This window comes from Cetorhinus maximus, chromosome 33 (assembly GCF_964194155.1).
Source record: "Cetorhinus maximus chromosome 33, sCetMax3.hap1.1, whole genome shotgun sequence".
Lineage (NCBI taxonomy): Eukaryota > Metazoa > Chordata > Chondrichthyes > Lamniformes > Cetorhinidae > Cetorhinus > Cetorhinus maximus.
In genome coordinates, this window is record NC_135911.1 from 9,928,816 (window position 1) to 9,944,518 (window position 15,703).

Below are 15,703 nucleotides of genomic sequence, written 5' to 3' on the forward strand. Positions count from 1 at the left end.
GAGAGGGGAAGTAAAGGGGCAGGTGTTGCACCTTCTGCAGTTGCATGGGAAGGTGCTGTGGGAGTGGGGTTGAGGTGTTGGGGGTGATGGAAGAGTGGACCAGGGTGTCCCGGAGGGAACGATCCCGCCGATCACTGCCTGGTTCCTGTTCGGTTAATAAAGTCACCGTTATGCTAATGAGGTACCCATATGCTAGTACGGCCCTCGCAGCCTGAGCCGTAGCAATTGGCCGAATTTCTATGATTGACAACGCATTCGGCCAATAGGAACACCGGGCCGGGACCAAACTTCAGTGAAAGGGTGGGATGCCCTTGTCTCAGCCAATGGGCAGTGGCGGCGCTGCGAGAGGACGAGAAGGAGAACAGAGCAAGGTGGCGCCGCTTACCGAGTGTGGGTTCATCCAGAGGCACTTCCCCCTGGCTCTCCGCTCCGTCTCGATCCGACGGCCCGATCTTTCTGGACCAGTCGGCGCTCTGCAATCTAACCCGTGGGCGCCTTCACCTGTACCTCATTGGCCGCGAGGCCGGACGGGCTCCGCCCCTCATTGGGTCGGAAGACACGTGTCTCCAACGGGCCGACGGGACGCCCGTCGCTGTCACGTGATATGATCGGGCCCAAGTGAGTTGACGTGATGCTACGCGTGGCTCGGTCTGCGATTGGCCGAGCTGCGAACACGCCCATCGCGACCCGGCCAGAGTCCAATTTGCTGGCCATCGTTTCCTACTGGTTTTCCCTGATCTGCTGAGTATTCCCAGCAATTTCTGTTTTTATTCCCGTCTCCTGACACAATGCAGCTGGGAGTGCTGAGTGGCAAAGTGGCTGTGGTCACTGCCTCTACCCAGGGAATTGGACTGGCCATTGCCCGGCGCCTGGCCCGGGATGGTGCTCAGGTGATGATCAGCAGCCGGAAGCAGGCCAGTGTGGACAAAGCCCTGGAGCAGCTGAGGGCTGAGGGACTGGATGCCTTGGGCACCGTCTGCCACGTGGGCAAGAGGGAGGACCGGGAGGCACTGGTCAGTCAGACGCTGAAGCGTTATGGAGCCATTGACATTCTGGTCTCCAACGCAGCAGCCAATCCATTCGCTGGGAGGGTGCTAGACTGCTCGGAGGAGGCCTGGGACAAAATCTTCGAAATCAACGTCAAGGCGGCTTTACTCCTGACCAAGCTGGTGGTACCACACATGGAGCAACAAGGTGGGGGCTCCATCGTGCTGGTTGGCTCCGTCAGTGGCTACCAGCCCTTCCCGGACATCGGGCCATACAGTATCAGCAAGACAGCGCTGCTGGGACTGAACAAGGTGCTGGCCAATGAACTGGCCCCCGCCAACATTCGCGTCAACTGCCTGGCCCCGGGTATCATCAAGACCCAGTTTAGCTCTTTCCTGTGGTTGGATGACAGCTTGCGCCAGCAGTTGGAGAGGACCATCGCCATGCGTCGGATTGGTGAGCCAGAGGAGTGCGCAGGCACCGTTTCCTTCCTCTGCTCACAGGATGCAGCCTACATCACCGGGGAGACCATCGTGGTAGCCGGAGGACTTCAGTGTCGGCTCTGAGCTGATGTTTAAGCTGCAAACGTTCTTCATTACTTCCAGTTCAGTTTCTTTCCAGGGTTATTCATGCTGCTCATCTATGTAATCTTCTGCAGTCCTCTCACCAACGGATCTCTATGTGTTCCTTTTACTCTAGCCGCTTATACATTCACCACTCCTTCACTCTCCACTATCTCCATGACCTCCTGCAATCCTCTGTGATCTCTTTATGCCACTAATTCAGGCCTCTTGCAATTTCTTTGGCCTCCGTTGGTCTTCATGCCTTCAGCTTTCTAGGATTTAATATTTGCAATATCCTCCCTAAACCTCTATCTCACTCTCTCGCTCCTCCAGTAAAATGCTCATTAATACCTCCTCCTTTTACCAACCTGTGCTGGTATTGATATAAGAGACCTTGTGTCAAATTTTGTCTGATTTTTCTCTCCTCTGAAGCTTTGTTTGAAATTTTACTGCACTAATGGCACTATGTAAATGTGACATGTTGTAGAGGTGACTCCAGTCTTACAGCAGCATAGTTAACACTTAATTGCCCTCTGAAGTGGCCTGACAACTCTGTTATATCAAATTTCCAATCCTTTGCGACTATTCTGAAATCTAGGGAATTTTTCAAAATCATAACAAGTGCCTCCAATATCTACCTCTTTTCAAACCCTAGGATGTAGACCATCAGCTCCTGGGGATTTCTCAGCTCAAAAATAAGTGTCGACCGTATTCAGCTGAAAAAGTTTTCCCCTAGTATGAACTATGCTCAAGCATTCTTTCCTCTGATTAAAGATCTGAGAAGGCATTGAATGCAGAGTTTTATCTAATAAAGTACATTTACATTCAGATATGTTGTTGTACAAATGTATCTTGTCTAATAAAGTATATTGTTTAAATCCCTTGGAATGAATGTTCCAGACAAAAAATACAAACAACCTTCATACATATGACATATAAATTGATATATAATATATAAGCATCTCCTTGGCAGATATTCCTGTGTTGGTAACACAATGACTCAAGTCCTTGGTGAGCAATGCCTAACAATGTAACTGCTATTGATTGTTTCTGCACTAAGTGACCATATCACTCATGGTAGAACCCTTGTAAGTACAGAGGATCAGAAGGGCCTTGGTGTACATGTCCACTGATCCCTGAAGGCAGCAGCACAGGTAGATAAGGTGGTTAAGAAGTCATATTGGATATTTGCCTTTATTAGCCGAGGCATAGAGGAGGGAGGTTATGTTGGAGCTGTATAAAACGCTAGGTAGGCTACAGTTGGAGAACTATGTGCAGTTCTGGTCACCACACTATAAGAAGGATGTGATTGCACTGGAGAGGGTGCAGAGGACATTCACCAGGGTGTTGCCTGGGCTGGAGTGTTTCAGCTATGGATAGGCTAGGGTTGTTTTCCTTAGAGCAGAGAAGGCTGAGGGGGGATGTGATAGAGGTATACAAAATTATGAGGGGCATAGATAGGAAGAAACTTTTCCCTTTAGCGGAGGTATCAATAACCATGGGGCATTGATTTAAGGTAAGGGGCAGGAGGTTTAGAGGGGATTTGAGGAATTTTTTTTTCACCCAGAGGGTGGTTGGAATCTGGAACACACTGCCTGAAAGGGTGGGAGAGGCAGGAACCCTCACAACATTTAAGAAGTATTTAGATGAGCACTTGAAATGTCATAGCACACAGGGCTATGGGCCAAGTGCCGGAAAATGGGAATAGAATAGATAGGGGCTTGATGGCTGGCACGGACACGATGTGCAGAAGGGCCTGTTTCTACGCTGTGCTCTCTCATCCCTAAAATCAACATTGGAAGGACCTTTTCTGATGAAGGGTCATCATTCAGAAACGTTAACTCTTTCTCGTTCCACCGATGCTGCTGAGTATTTCCAACATTTTCTGTTTTTATTTAAGAACTTGTAACTGTTGTCTTGCTTTTTTTTTATCAATTTCTATTGGTGCTTTCTAATATCAATCAGTGGAGTCTCAGCGCCTCCCCGTTGCTTGATGTCATATCCGCTGGGCGACTGTTATGCAAATGAGGTGACCGTTATGCTAATGAGATCCTCGCGTGTCCTCAGCCATTGGAACCCACCCACAGTGTTTGATTGACATTGGCCAATAGCAACACTATTGGGGGATTGACATCAGGCAAACGGTGGGGGCTGTCAGTACAGCCAATGGGCAGCAGTGACATCGTGTTGGGTGAGACAATGAAAATGAGGGGGGAAATGGTGGTGCTGTTTACTGAGTGTAGGTTTTCCAGAGGCCTTTCCCCTTCACTCTGCTGCACCTTCATTCTGCAGCCCGGATTTTCTGGACCAGTCTGCCTGTCACAATCCACCCCCGCCGGGGGCAGCTGTCCCTTCACCAGGCTCGGAATGGCCTCAGCGCCAGTCAGGCTCTGATGGACCATATGGTGTAGAGATCAATCCACTCACTACCTCGTGATTGGCCACTGGGCCACAAGAGGTGGCCAGGGGAGGATATGGCCCTGTGCAGACATCCCCCTCCGATTGGCTGAGCCATGACTGCACCCTCTCGGGAGCAGGTGACCCAGAAGGGGTGGGTCTGGATTCTTTTTCCTGGCACCATACAGCTAGGAATGTTGAATGGCAAAGTGGCCGTGCCCTCCACCTCTACCGACGGCTTTGGTCTAGCCATTGCCTGGCACCTCACCAGGGACAGGGTGGATGTGGTGATCAGAGCCCTGGGAACGCTGCAGGCTGAGGGCCTGGGAATCTGGGGGCACCATCTGCCATGCAGGTGAGAGGAGGGTACTCGGAGGTGCAGGTAGGGAAATGCAGAGGTGGTATGAAGGCATCAAAATCCTAGTGCCCAATGCTGCAGCAAATCCTTTCACGGGTAACATCGAGGACTCCTAGAAAGAGGCCTGGAACAAAATGGATGTCAGGTGGCCTTCGTCTTGGCTGAGCTGGTGGTGTAGCACATGGAACAATGAGGCAGCTGCCAGCCTCACCACTGAACCACAAGCATCAGCATGGTCATGGTGGTGGCTGAAGATTTTCACTGCCAGTAATTCAAGGATGACATAAAAACAGGGTTGCCAATTTCTGCCATGGGTCTTCCTGTGAATGAACAGACTGAATTCCAACCGACAGATTTTTGGGAAAATGGGGCACGATGCCCCATGGGTGGTGGGAGCCTGAGTGCAGGATTTGTTTCTCTTTCTTTCTACCACCGCTCTGCCCCACAATTAAGGCGTTGGGTGATGTAGTTTGATGGACATGTCACTATTCTGACCGATTGGTAGCAAGCTCCCCCCAGACATTATGCTCAATGCTGCAAGCTGAGCTCCAGGGTACTTTTGAAACATTTTATTTGTCCTGCCTGGACCATTGAAAGTTAAGAGAACAGGACCTGGTGGGGGTTATGATTTTTGGCTATCCAGACACAGCATCCAGTCCATTGATGTTGATTTTGTGGGAGATTTGCCTGAATGCTTGTAGAGCTGGCTTCAAGCAGGACAGTAGCATTTGTATAACAGTCAAAAACAAAAACAGAATTACCTGGAAAAACTCAGCAGGTCTGGCAGCATCGGCGGAGAAGAAAAGAGTTGACATTTCGAGTCCTCATGACCCTTCAGCAGAACTGTCATGAGGACTCGAAACGTCAACTCTTTTCTTCTCCGCCAATGCTGCCAGACCTGCTGAGTTTTTCCAGGTAATTCTGTTTTTGTTTTGGATTTCCAGCATCCGCAGCAGTTTTTTGTTTTTATCTTTGTATAACAGTCGCCTACTGAATCCACAGGCTGTAGCAGAGGCATTGCTGATTATATTCTCTAGTGTTTTTATGTGTCTCAGATACACAGTCCAGGTCTCACTGCATTATAGTGGTGTGGTGATGCCAACTGTTCTGTACACTAGGACCTAGTTGACTTGTGGAGGTCAACCTTATGAAACACTGACTGTCATATGTTGTAGAAGGCTGTAGAAGTGGTTTGTTAAAGGGTGCAACTGATCCCATGTTGCATCTCCTTGCACTGATGCCATTTTGAGAAAGATGGCTGCCAAGATATGGGGAATGCTCAACATATTCTGGAGCCTGTCCTTCAACATTTATGGAAGGTGGAATATTTGGCTGAGCAGGAGTGGGTTGATTTATGAGTTTTGTTTCGGCAACATTTGAGGACAAGCCAAGTTTCTTTCATCTAGAATTGAAGAATCAGGTTCAATCAAGGCATTCAAGAGGTAATGGGATTGTAATCTAAAAAAGAACAATGTGCAGGGCTACTTGCAGAAGGCAGGAGAGTGGCGCAAGATAAGTTGCTCCTATGGAGAACTGGTGCAAACATGATGGACAAATGGCCTCCTGTGTTGTAATGATTCTATGAAGTGGTTAAGAGTAGGCGATTGAATGTACCCCAGGCTGAGTTAGGTGGAGTTTTGATAGACAAGGGAGTCAAGAGTTATGGAAGACACAGAAGAAAGTGGACTTGAGGCCACATTTAGATCAATCATGATCTTATGGAAGGGTGGAGCAGCTTTGAGCGGCCAAATGGCCCACTTCTGCTTCTAATTCTTGTGATTTTGTGCTTTGCAAATCTGGTGCAGAGTGTGCAACAACTGCAGTCACTCTCAAACTGCAGATCATATAAAGCTACATTGATGAGTTTAGTTTTGGCATGGAAGCAACCGAGATTAAAGAGTTTTCTACATAGATGGTATTTTATACTAACATGAGAGGTCAGTTCATCTCTGATGAGTTGAATAGCCACTGTCAGGTAGATGGTAAATAGTATGGGGGCTATCACACAGTTTGACCTCAGTCTGAATTTTGATGATATCTGTTCCAGATCTCTCACTGGACACCGCAGTCATATTATCATGAAACAAGAGGAGGACTGTGATGAAGTTTCTTGAAAATCCAAATATTTGGAGCAGAAGCCACAGAGCTTCACAATGTATTGAGTCAAATGCTTTGGTCAGGTCAATGAATGGGAGAAAGAGATCCTCCTTGACATTTTTCTTGGATTTAGAGGCAACAAAGTCTATGTCAGAGGTTTCTCTGGAAGGTCTAAAGCCCCAGGGCAGATTTCTTCAGTCACTGGAAGAAGAAAATCCAGGAAATTGCCTGTCAGGGTTTTCTCTACTACAGATAATACGGAAATACCTCAATAGTTTCCATGCATGATTTATCTTCCTTCCTTGAAAATACTTGCAATTTTTACAATTCTAAATGTGGATCAAGTGGGAGTTCTTCTTCCTTCCAAATCCATAGGATGAGATCATGTAGTGTTGATGTGAGCAAAATTCCACCAGCTTTGAAGACCTCAGCTGGAATGCCATTGGGGCTGCAGGCTTTGTGGGTATACATCTGATTGATCATTTTTTGCGGCTGTCCATCAATGCTCGTTCACCAATGGATCCTCACAATGGTCCTGGGATAGCCAGGAGAGTGCCAGCTGTCATTGTGCATTCGCAGTTTCTGAGTTCTTCAGACGTTATTTCCAGCATTGTTGAATGGCATTGTCATCCCTACGATGAGAAGCACTATCCTGTGAATGAAGGCAGTTTTGTCCATTTAATATCAGTCTGTAGATGACCCTGGTGGCTTCAAAAAAAAGCTTCACATGTCACAATGATCAGCATATTGTTGGATCTCACAGGATATCTCTTCTCACCACATGTCCATTATCATTTAGATTTGTCTTTGGGCATCAGCATTGAGCTGATGCAATGTTCCCTTCTTGAGCTGCGCACTTGGGTTGTTCTGCCAGGCAATGAAGGCTGCTTGTATTTTCTTTCCTAGGTGGTCATATATTTGAGTCTATTTTTGTTGTACCAGTCCTGGGGACAATGATGCTCAAATCCAATTGTCTGGACGCAGGGAGCTGATAGAACTGATTTTATTTGATCCCACTGTTCTAGACCTGAGTGTAATGAAAAGATTTTCCAGGTTGGTTGTGAGCTGCACTTGCAATTTCCCTCATCGGTTAAGCTATTTTGGGGGCAGAGACACTGATCATTTTTCTCTTGTGCTTTTGAGTGTTGTGATGTCTTGGTGCAGGGTGGATTTTCATTACCGATCAAACAGCTTCCTGATCTGCCCAGCAGGCATAAGCAGCTCCACCCTGCCCCCTGCCCCCATGGATCAAATGATATAGACATCTTGGAACCGAACAAGGACATAATCTAAGAGCTGTCAATGCTTTGATTTAGGATGCACGGCTGTGATTTTGTATTTAACCTTCTGCCAGAAGAGGGTGTTTGTTATAATGAGGCCATGCTGAGTGCACATTATCAGCTGTGGCTCAGTTCATAGCACCCTCGCCTTTGAATCAGAGGGTTGTGGGTTCATGTCCCACTCCTGGAAACCAAGAACTGTGATTGTACTCAAAAGAGTTGCAATCTGTGACTGTTGATAACTCGCCACTTGCACTGGCTTTCCTGAACCTGCCTTTCCCAATAGTTCCACTCTGGACAACGGTGTCATGGTCAACAATGCCATTCACATGCCCAAAAGGGGTTTTCTTTTTCTCTTTTGGGATGGCAGTAAGAACTTCATCAAGGTCAGAATAAAACCTTTCCATAACTTCTTCATGGGAGTCAAGGGCCGGGGCACTGGGACTGATGATGTTTGCGCATTGACTACGGCAGTTGGATACCAACCTGAATTGGTAACACGATGGCTCCAGTCCATCATGATCCAATGTGATCGCTATTTATTGTTCCTCATCCCCAAACCAACAGCGATAGAACATTTTTCAATAAAAAAACAGGAAATGCTGGCAATACCCAGCGGCTCTGGCAGCACTCGTGGAGACAGAAACGGAGTTAAGGTTTCAGATTTCCTGCACCCGCAGTATTTTGCTTTTGATTTTTTTTCAAGACATTTTGCTGTTGTCCTGTTTTTGTTAATGGTGCTTTCCAATGTGAATGAGGCAGCCCCGCCCCCTTCACCGCGGCAGGAGGCCATGTCCCACTGTTGGGCGTTATGCTAATGAAGCGACCGTTATGTTAATAAGCTAATGCGATCGCAATGCAGTTCGTTATGCTCATGAGGCGACCGTTATGCTCATGAAGCGACCGTTATGCTAATGAAGCGACCGTTACGTTAATAAGGTGAGCTAATACTAATAAGATCGCAATGCAGGTCGTTATGCTAATAAGGCTCTGACGCCTCACGGCCGAGCCCCCGTTCCCCCACATCGCTGCTTGACAGCGCAGTTGGCCAATAGGATCACGGGATCGGCCGTTGACGACCGATAATTGGCTTTGTGTCAGCCAATGGAGAGCGGTGACCCCGCGACTGGGCGGGAAATAGGAAGGGAGGGAGACAAGGCAGCGCCATTTACGGAGTGTGGGATGTCCGGAGACTTTCCCCTGATCTCCGCTCCGTCTCCATCGGGCGGCTTGGATTTCCTGGGCCAATTGACGCCGCAATGACGGTAGCCCCGCCTTTTTTTTTTGCTTTTTTTGACTTTCTTCAAGACGTTTGCTGTTGTCCTGTTTTCATCGCAATTTTTATTGGTGCTTTCCAATGTCAATCATGTCCCACTGGTGGGCGTTATGGTAATGATGTGACCGTTATGTTAATGAGATGGCCGTTGTATTAATAAGGTGAGCGGAATGGTAATGAGATCGCAACAAAAACGGAAAAACTCAGCAGGTCCGACAGCATCTGCGGAGAGGGATACAGTTGACGTTTCGAGTCCGTATGACTCTTCAAAAGAACTAAGGAAAAATAGAGAAATGAGGTGAAATATAAGCTGGTAGAAGGGGGTGGGACAGGTAGAGCTGGATAGTGGGCCAGTGATAGTTGGAGGGCAAGAAAAGACTGCCAAAGGTGTCATAGACGGAAGGACAAAGGGGTGTTGACGGTGGTGATATTATCTAAAGGATGTGCTAATGGGGACATTGAGGGAAGCAAGCTAGTGGCAGATGGCCCTGGTGGGGGCGGGAGAAGGGATCGAAATGGGCTAAAAGGTGGAGATGAAACAATAGATCGAAATAAATTTAAAAATAGAAGGGAAAAGAAAAAAATATAGTGTAAAAAAATTATAAATTATTGGAAAAAGGGGGATCGGAAAGGGGGTGGGGAATGGAGGAGAGAGTTCATGATCTGAAATTGTTGAACTCTATATATAAAGTCAGGAAGACTGCAAAGTGCCTAGTCGGAATGTCGGTCGTTATGCTAATGATGCGACCGTTATGTTAATATGAGCGTATGCTAATGAGATGGCAATGCAGTTCGTTATGCTAATGATAAGAATGAGGCCACAATCCATCCGCATAAGGATGGCAATGAGGCGACCGTTATGTTAATAAGGTGAGCGAATGCTAATGAGGTCGCAATGCAACTCGCTTTGCTAATGAGCCCCGCCCGTCCGTCTGCATCGGGCGGCCCGGATTTTCTGCAACAATCGGCGCCGCAATGACTGTCCCCGGGCGCCGATTGGCCGAGACGCGAGGCGGGCTACGCCCACGGGACGTAGATCGGGAATTTATCTTGCTGTTTCCTGATTGGCTGGCCGGCCGGCCACGTGGAGGGGTGCGTCCACCTGACCGAGGACGGGATCCGGTTGGCTGAGCTGTGACCCCGCCTATCGGGAAGCACGTAGCCGGAGAGCAGTGTGTTCGAATCCGTTTTCCGGACACCATGCCACTGTTAAGTGGCAAAGTGGCCGTGGTCACTGCCTCTACCCAGGGTATCGGACTGGCCATTGCCCGGCGCCTGGCCCTGGATGGAGCCCAGGTGGTGATCAGCAGCCGCAAGCAGGCCAATGTGGACAGGGCCCTGGAAGAGCTGCATGCCGAGGGTCTGACCATCTCGGGCATCGTCTGCCACGTAGGCAAGAGGGAGGACAGAGAGGCGCCATGGAGCCATTGACATCCTGGTGTCCAATGCGGCGGTGAATCTCTTCATGGGGAGGGCTCTGGACTGCTCGGAGGAGGCCTGGGACAAAACCTTTGAGGTCAATGTCAAGGCGGTTTTCCTCCTGACCAAGCTGGTGGTGCCGCACATGGAGCAAAGAGGCAGGGGCTCCATCGTACTGGTGGGCTCCATCGCCGGATATCGGCCCTTTCCCACCATCGGGCCCTACGGTGTCAGCAAGACGGCGCTGCTGGGACTGACCAAGGTGCTGGCTGATGAGCTGGCCCCCGCCAACATCCGCGTCAACTGCCTGGCCCCGGGTCTCATCACCCAGTTCAGCTCTGCCCTGTGGTCGGACGACAGCTTTCGGCGGCGCTTTGAGGCGGCGATCACTCTGCGCCGGACAGGTGAACCAGAGGACTGCGCTGGCGTTGTGTCCTTCCTCTGCTCCCGGGATGCAGCCTACATCACCGGAGAGACCATTACGGTGGCTGGAGGTTTTCACTGCCGGCTTTGAGCCGTCATTCAAGCTGTGACGCTTTCTACGGTTCCAATCCAGTTATTTTCCCGGATTACTCGTGCTTTACCTCATATTTGTAAGTTTCTGCACTCCGATAAATGGCTGACATCTGCGCGTTCTTCCAACTCTGGCCTCTTACACATGCATCTTCACTCTCTGCTGTCTCATGAACCTCCTACAACCATTGATGATCTCTGCATTTATCAAAATCTAGCCTATTGCACCTTCTTCGCCCCCTCTCCCCCCCCCCTTGCTTCAGCTGTCTAGGCCCTAATATCCAAAATTTCCTCCCTAAACGCGCTCTCTCCCCACCAAAGCTTTTTTCCTTGCAGTCATCAGGATAGCTGGCAAGAAATATCAACAGTAAAGGGAACAACAATTTATACTGTATGAGAAGAGAGTACTGATTGTTTTGAAAGTGGAAAGTGTTAGAGCCCATTAAGGTGTGTAAGAAAGTTCTTACATGCAGTTGAGGATTTAAATATAGCAAATGTATCACCTACATATTGAAAATGTGCAAGGGGTAGAATGGGTAGGTGTCATTTCATCGAAGACGTGTTTCTTGTGGAAACTGACGAAGATGTTTCCAAGAGCTGAGCCTGGAGGGGATCCCATAGCAAAACCATCGATTTAGGCAAGCATAGTGTTAAAACTGAACTCAACTGCATGAATTGCTAAGTTCACAAGTTCAATTAATACAGATTCAGATATTGATGGTGTGCCCAGATGGTCATGATATAGTGATGCAATGCAAATGTCCCTGCCTTCCTTGAGCGGTTCATTGGTAAATTGGCTAGCAATGTCAAATGACATTGGTCTCCATCCTGTGCTCAAATTCACCTTTAAAATGGAGCAGTCAAATGAGCTTCCTTTCCTTGACATGCTAGTTGAGAAACCTGCTAATGGGTTCTCTAATATGGTCTACTGCAAGCCTATCTTCACTGGTCAATACATGCGTTGGGATTCCTAATGTTCCATGCACTATAAGATTGGCCTATCAGCAACCTTGTAAATAGGGCCCAAGCCATTTGCTCACCATGCAAATTTGATGCTGAAATAGGGTGGATCAAATGCATCCTGTGCAATAATGGCTATCTAGATCAGATCATCGCTCACTGTATATCGCGTAAAATCATGAATGGGCTCAAGACCACCAGTTCTGGTCCTGAACAGTGCCCAGTCTACCTCAGATTACCCTGGAAGGGTAAGGTATCTCAATAATTTGAGGAAAAAACGATGCTAGCCATTGCGCACTGTTACTGTGCAGTAGCAACCCAAGTATTCTCCACTAACAGGATGCTGCTGTCAAGCCAAAAAGATGTTCTGCCTATCACACTAATGAGGAATGTAGTACATGAATTTCAGTACTGGTGTAATGCCAGGTTTGTAGGTGTATGTCCCAACGACTGGTGGATAGTATCAAACAGCATGTCCCTTTGGTTGTTCACAACAGGCAAATTTCTCACCGTAACCAACCAATCATGCTAGCAAAACTCAAAACATAGTGTTCAATATTAGATATGATTCAGTGATTGGACAACACTTGATAAACCGTCCTGATTGTGCTAAGAGTTACACTGAAAACCAATTTAAGATTAGCAGTCAGGCTTACAGTGTTGCTCATTCACACATGCTAGAAGCCACATATAAGGCCCTGTCCTTTGAAGATAGAAGAAGCATGTCCATGCATTGCATCTTTTTCAGCTAAACAAAAGTTTGGGTGGTCAGCATTCCCTGTTTCATTCCCCATGGCAATGCCTTGACTAATCAGAGCTGACCTGCCTGGTTTGACTTTGAGCAAAAGTTTGGCAGTTAATTTCCCTGTTGCATTACCCATAGCAATGCCTCTACCAATAAGAGTCCACTTGTCAACTATTCAGTACTCTCTTCTCATACAATACAAATGGTATTTATTCACGATTGGTATTCTTGCGAGCTGTTCTGATGAGTGCAAGATGAAAAGCTTTGATACCATGTCTCTTTTTTCAGTAATACTCAAGTTCTGTATTACCAAACAGCTATCCTCTTTAGCACTTAATTCTGTGACCAACCTGCCATAATTTCTACTTGAGTGGTTCATTATCAAATATTATCCAATTTTTTGCCCCCGTGAAACTTTGTGGAACATTTCGCTACATTATGGCACCATAGAAATGTGACATGTTGTATATGTGGCTCCAGTCTCACAATAATGTGGTTGATACTTAATTGCCGTCTTTAGTGACCCAACAACTCAGTTGTATCAAACCTCTAGAAAGAAGATGACTTGCCATCACCAACTTGGGGCAACTGAGAGTGGGGTAATTAATGCCAGCCTAGGCAGCAAGAATGGACTAATAGAAAACAATTGGCAGCATTTCTTCGTCGAACTTGGCAATTCTTTCTTCGTGGGTTAACTGCAAAGCAGCAACAGAATGGCCACAAAGTGTCACAATTGAAGTGTGGATTCTGCAGGATGGATCGATGAATAAAATTCAGAAATCCTTGAATATGATTTGTGTTGTTTTCATTTTTTCAACCCTATCTTGGAGGTGTAGAAAGAAAAGAAAGGCATGCATTTGTATAGCACCTTTGATGTCCTCAGTTTTGTCACTGTTGTAATGGGGGAACTGCAGCAACCAGTTTCTGCACAGCAAGCTCCCACAAACAGCAAGCATTCTGATGTTGGTTAAGGAAAAACCAGTGAGACTCCCAGGCTCTTTTTGAAAATAAGTGCCGTGGGATCTTCTACATCCACCTGAGCAGGGGTTGCAGCATACTATAGGAGATGGGAAAAACTCAGCAGGTCAGGCAGTATCTGTGGAGAGAAACAGAGTTAAATTTTAAGGAGTGATATTTAATCAGAACAGTAAAGTAAAAATGTTAAAGTGATTTTGACTGAACAGACATTGAGAAACCATTTCCTGTGATGGGAAATGAAGAACAGGGGGAGATATTCTTAAAGTCAGAGCCAGGTGTGAAATCAGAAAGCATTTCTTCACACAAAGGGCAGTGGAAACTGTGATCTCTGTCCCCCAAGAATCTGTTGAGGCTGGGGGTCAATTGGAGTGTTCAAGACTTGGATCGATAGATTTTAGTGAGGGAATTGTATCAAAAGATATGGAGCAAAGGTGTACAGTGGAGCAGACTCAAGGGTCTGAATGGCTTCATCTTGTTCTGGTGTGGAACCCAGCCCCATAGATCAGGAGAACATTACCCAGTGCGGGACTGAACCCCAGACAAGAAAGCACAGTTATGGTGAAAAATCGAGGCACTTGATTTAGCCTTTAGAATTCTGATTGAGAGTGGCTGATGACTGGCACTGAATTCTGCACCTTAGTTCCATTCAGGCATTTTTCAAGACCTTGGCCTTATCTCTGTAAGCTCCACTTGTGGACGTTTGAAGAAGGTGGTAGAAATGCAACCATTGGCCTGCCAAGATCAGAGAAAACTAGGGGGCAGATTTAAATAGCAGTTTCAAAGCAATGTAGGGATTTTGACAGAGCAGATAAGGAGCAACTGTTTCCACTGGCAGGAGGGTCAGAAAGCAAGAGTTTAGAAGCATTGGAGTGGTGATTTTATTGAAATATGTAAGATTCTGAGGAGTCTTCACAGTATGAGATCATTGAGATCATGGCTAATTGCATAAGGCCTCAATTTCCCTGCCTACCCCCCCCACCCCCAACTTAGATTTGCCAGATCTTTGCCCACTCACTTAACCCAAATATGTCACTTTGTAGCCGCCTTATGTCATCTTCACAATTTACTTTCCCTACCTATCTTTGTGTTGTCAGCAAATTTAGTGACCATTCCTTCAGTTCCTTCATCCAAGTCATTTATATAAATTGAAAAAAGATGAGGCTCCAGCACTAATTCCTGTGGCACACCACTCGCCACATCCTGCCAACCAGAAAAAGACCCATTTCTGCCAACTCTCTGCTTCCTGTTAGCTAACCAATCTTTTACCTGGCAAATGGGAGTATAATGTGGGCAAGTGTGAAATCGTTCATTTTGGCAGGAAGAATAAAAAAGAAGCTTATTATCTAAATGCTGAGGAATATAGCTCAGATTCAGAGGGACCTGGGTATCCTAGCACATGAATCACAAAAGGTTAGTATGCAGATGCAGCAGGCAATTAGGAAAGCTAATAGAATGTTATAATTTATTGTGAGGGGAGTTGATTACAAAGTAGGGAGGTTATGCTTTAGTTGTACAGAACATTGGTGAGATGACATTCTGGAGTATTGTGCACAGTACTGGTCTCCTTATTTAAAGAAAGGTATAAATGCATTAGAAGGAGTTCAGTGAAGATTTACTAGACTAGTACCAGGAATGGGCGGGTTGTCTTATGAGGAAAGGCTGGACAGTTTAAGCTTCCATCCATTGGAATTTAGAAGAGTAAGAAGTGACTTAATTGAAACCTTTAAGATCCTGAGGTGTCTTGACAGGGTGGATGTGGAAAGGATGTTTCCTCTTGTGGGAGAATCTAGAACTAGGGGTCACTGTTTAAAAATAAGGGGTCGCTCATTTATGACACAGATGAGGAGAAATTTTTTTCTCTCAGTGGGTTGTGAGTCTTTGGAACTCTCTTTCTCAAAAGGCGGTGGAAGCAGAGTCTTTGAATATTTTTAAGGGAGAGCTAGATAGATTTTTGCTTAAGGGGGTGAAAGGTCATCAGGGGTAGGCTGGAATATGGGGTTGAGGTTACATTCAGATCGCCATGATCTTATTGAATAGCAGAGCAGGCTCAAGGGGCTGCTCCTGCTTCTAATTCGGAGATTTGTATGGTATGGTGTTATCTGCCTCATGTCTCTAGATGCAGGAAGTCTC

The 15,703-nt window shown here is 46.8% G+C and overlaps 1 protein-coding gene across 3 annotated transcripts; it reads left to right on the forward strand.

Moving 5' to 3' along the window:
* Positions 1–708: 708 nt before the first annotated feature.
* Positions 709–11,812, forward strand: dhrs4 (dehydrogenase/reductase (SDR family) member 4). 3 transcript variants are annotated; one of them, XM_078533683.1, is made up of 2 exons: positions 709–1,017; positions 10,359–11,812. In XM_078533683.1, the coding sequence occupies exons 1-2, from the start codon at positions 789–791 to the stop codon at positions 10,889–10,891; spliced, it is 762 nt and encodes a 253-aa protein (XP_078389809.1). In that variant the 5' UTR covers positions 709–788; the 3' UTR covers positions 10,892–11,812. The 3 variants fall into 3 exon arrangements, with proteins under 3 accessions (XP_078389809.1, XP_078389808.1, XP_078389810.1); XM_078533684.1 differs by lacking the exon at positions 709–1,017 and having other exon boundaries at positions 9,648–10,371; positions 10,451–11,812; XM_078533682.1 differs by lacking the exon at positions 10,359–11,812 and having other exon boundaries at positions 709–2,431.
* Positions 11,813–15,703: the final 3,891 nt, after the last annotated feature.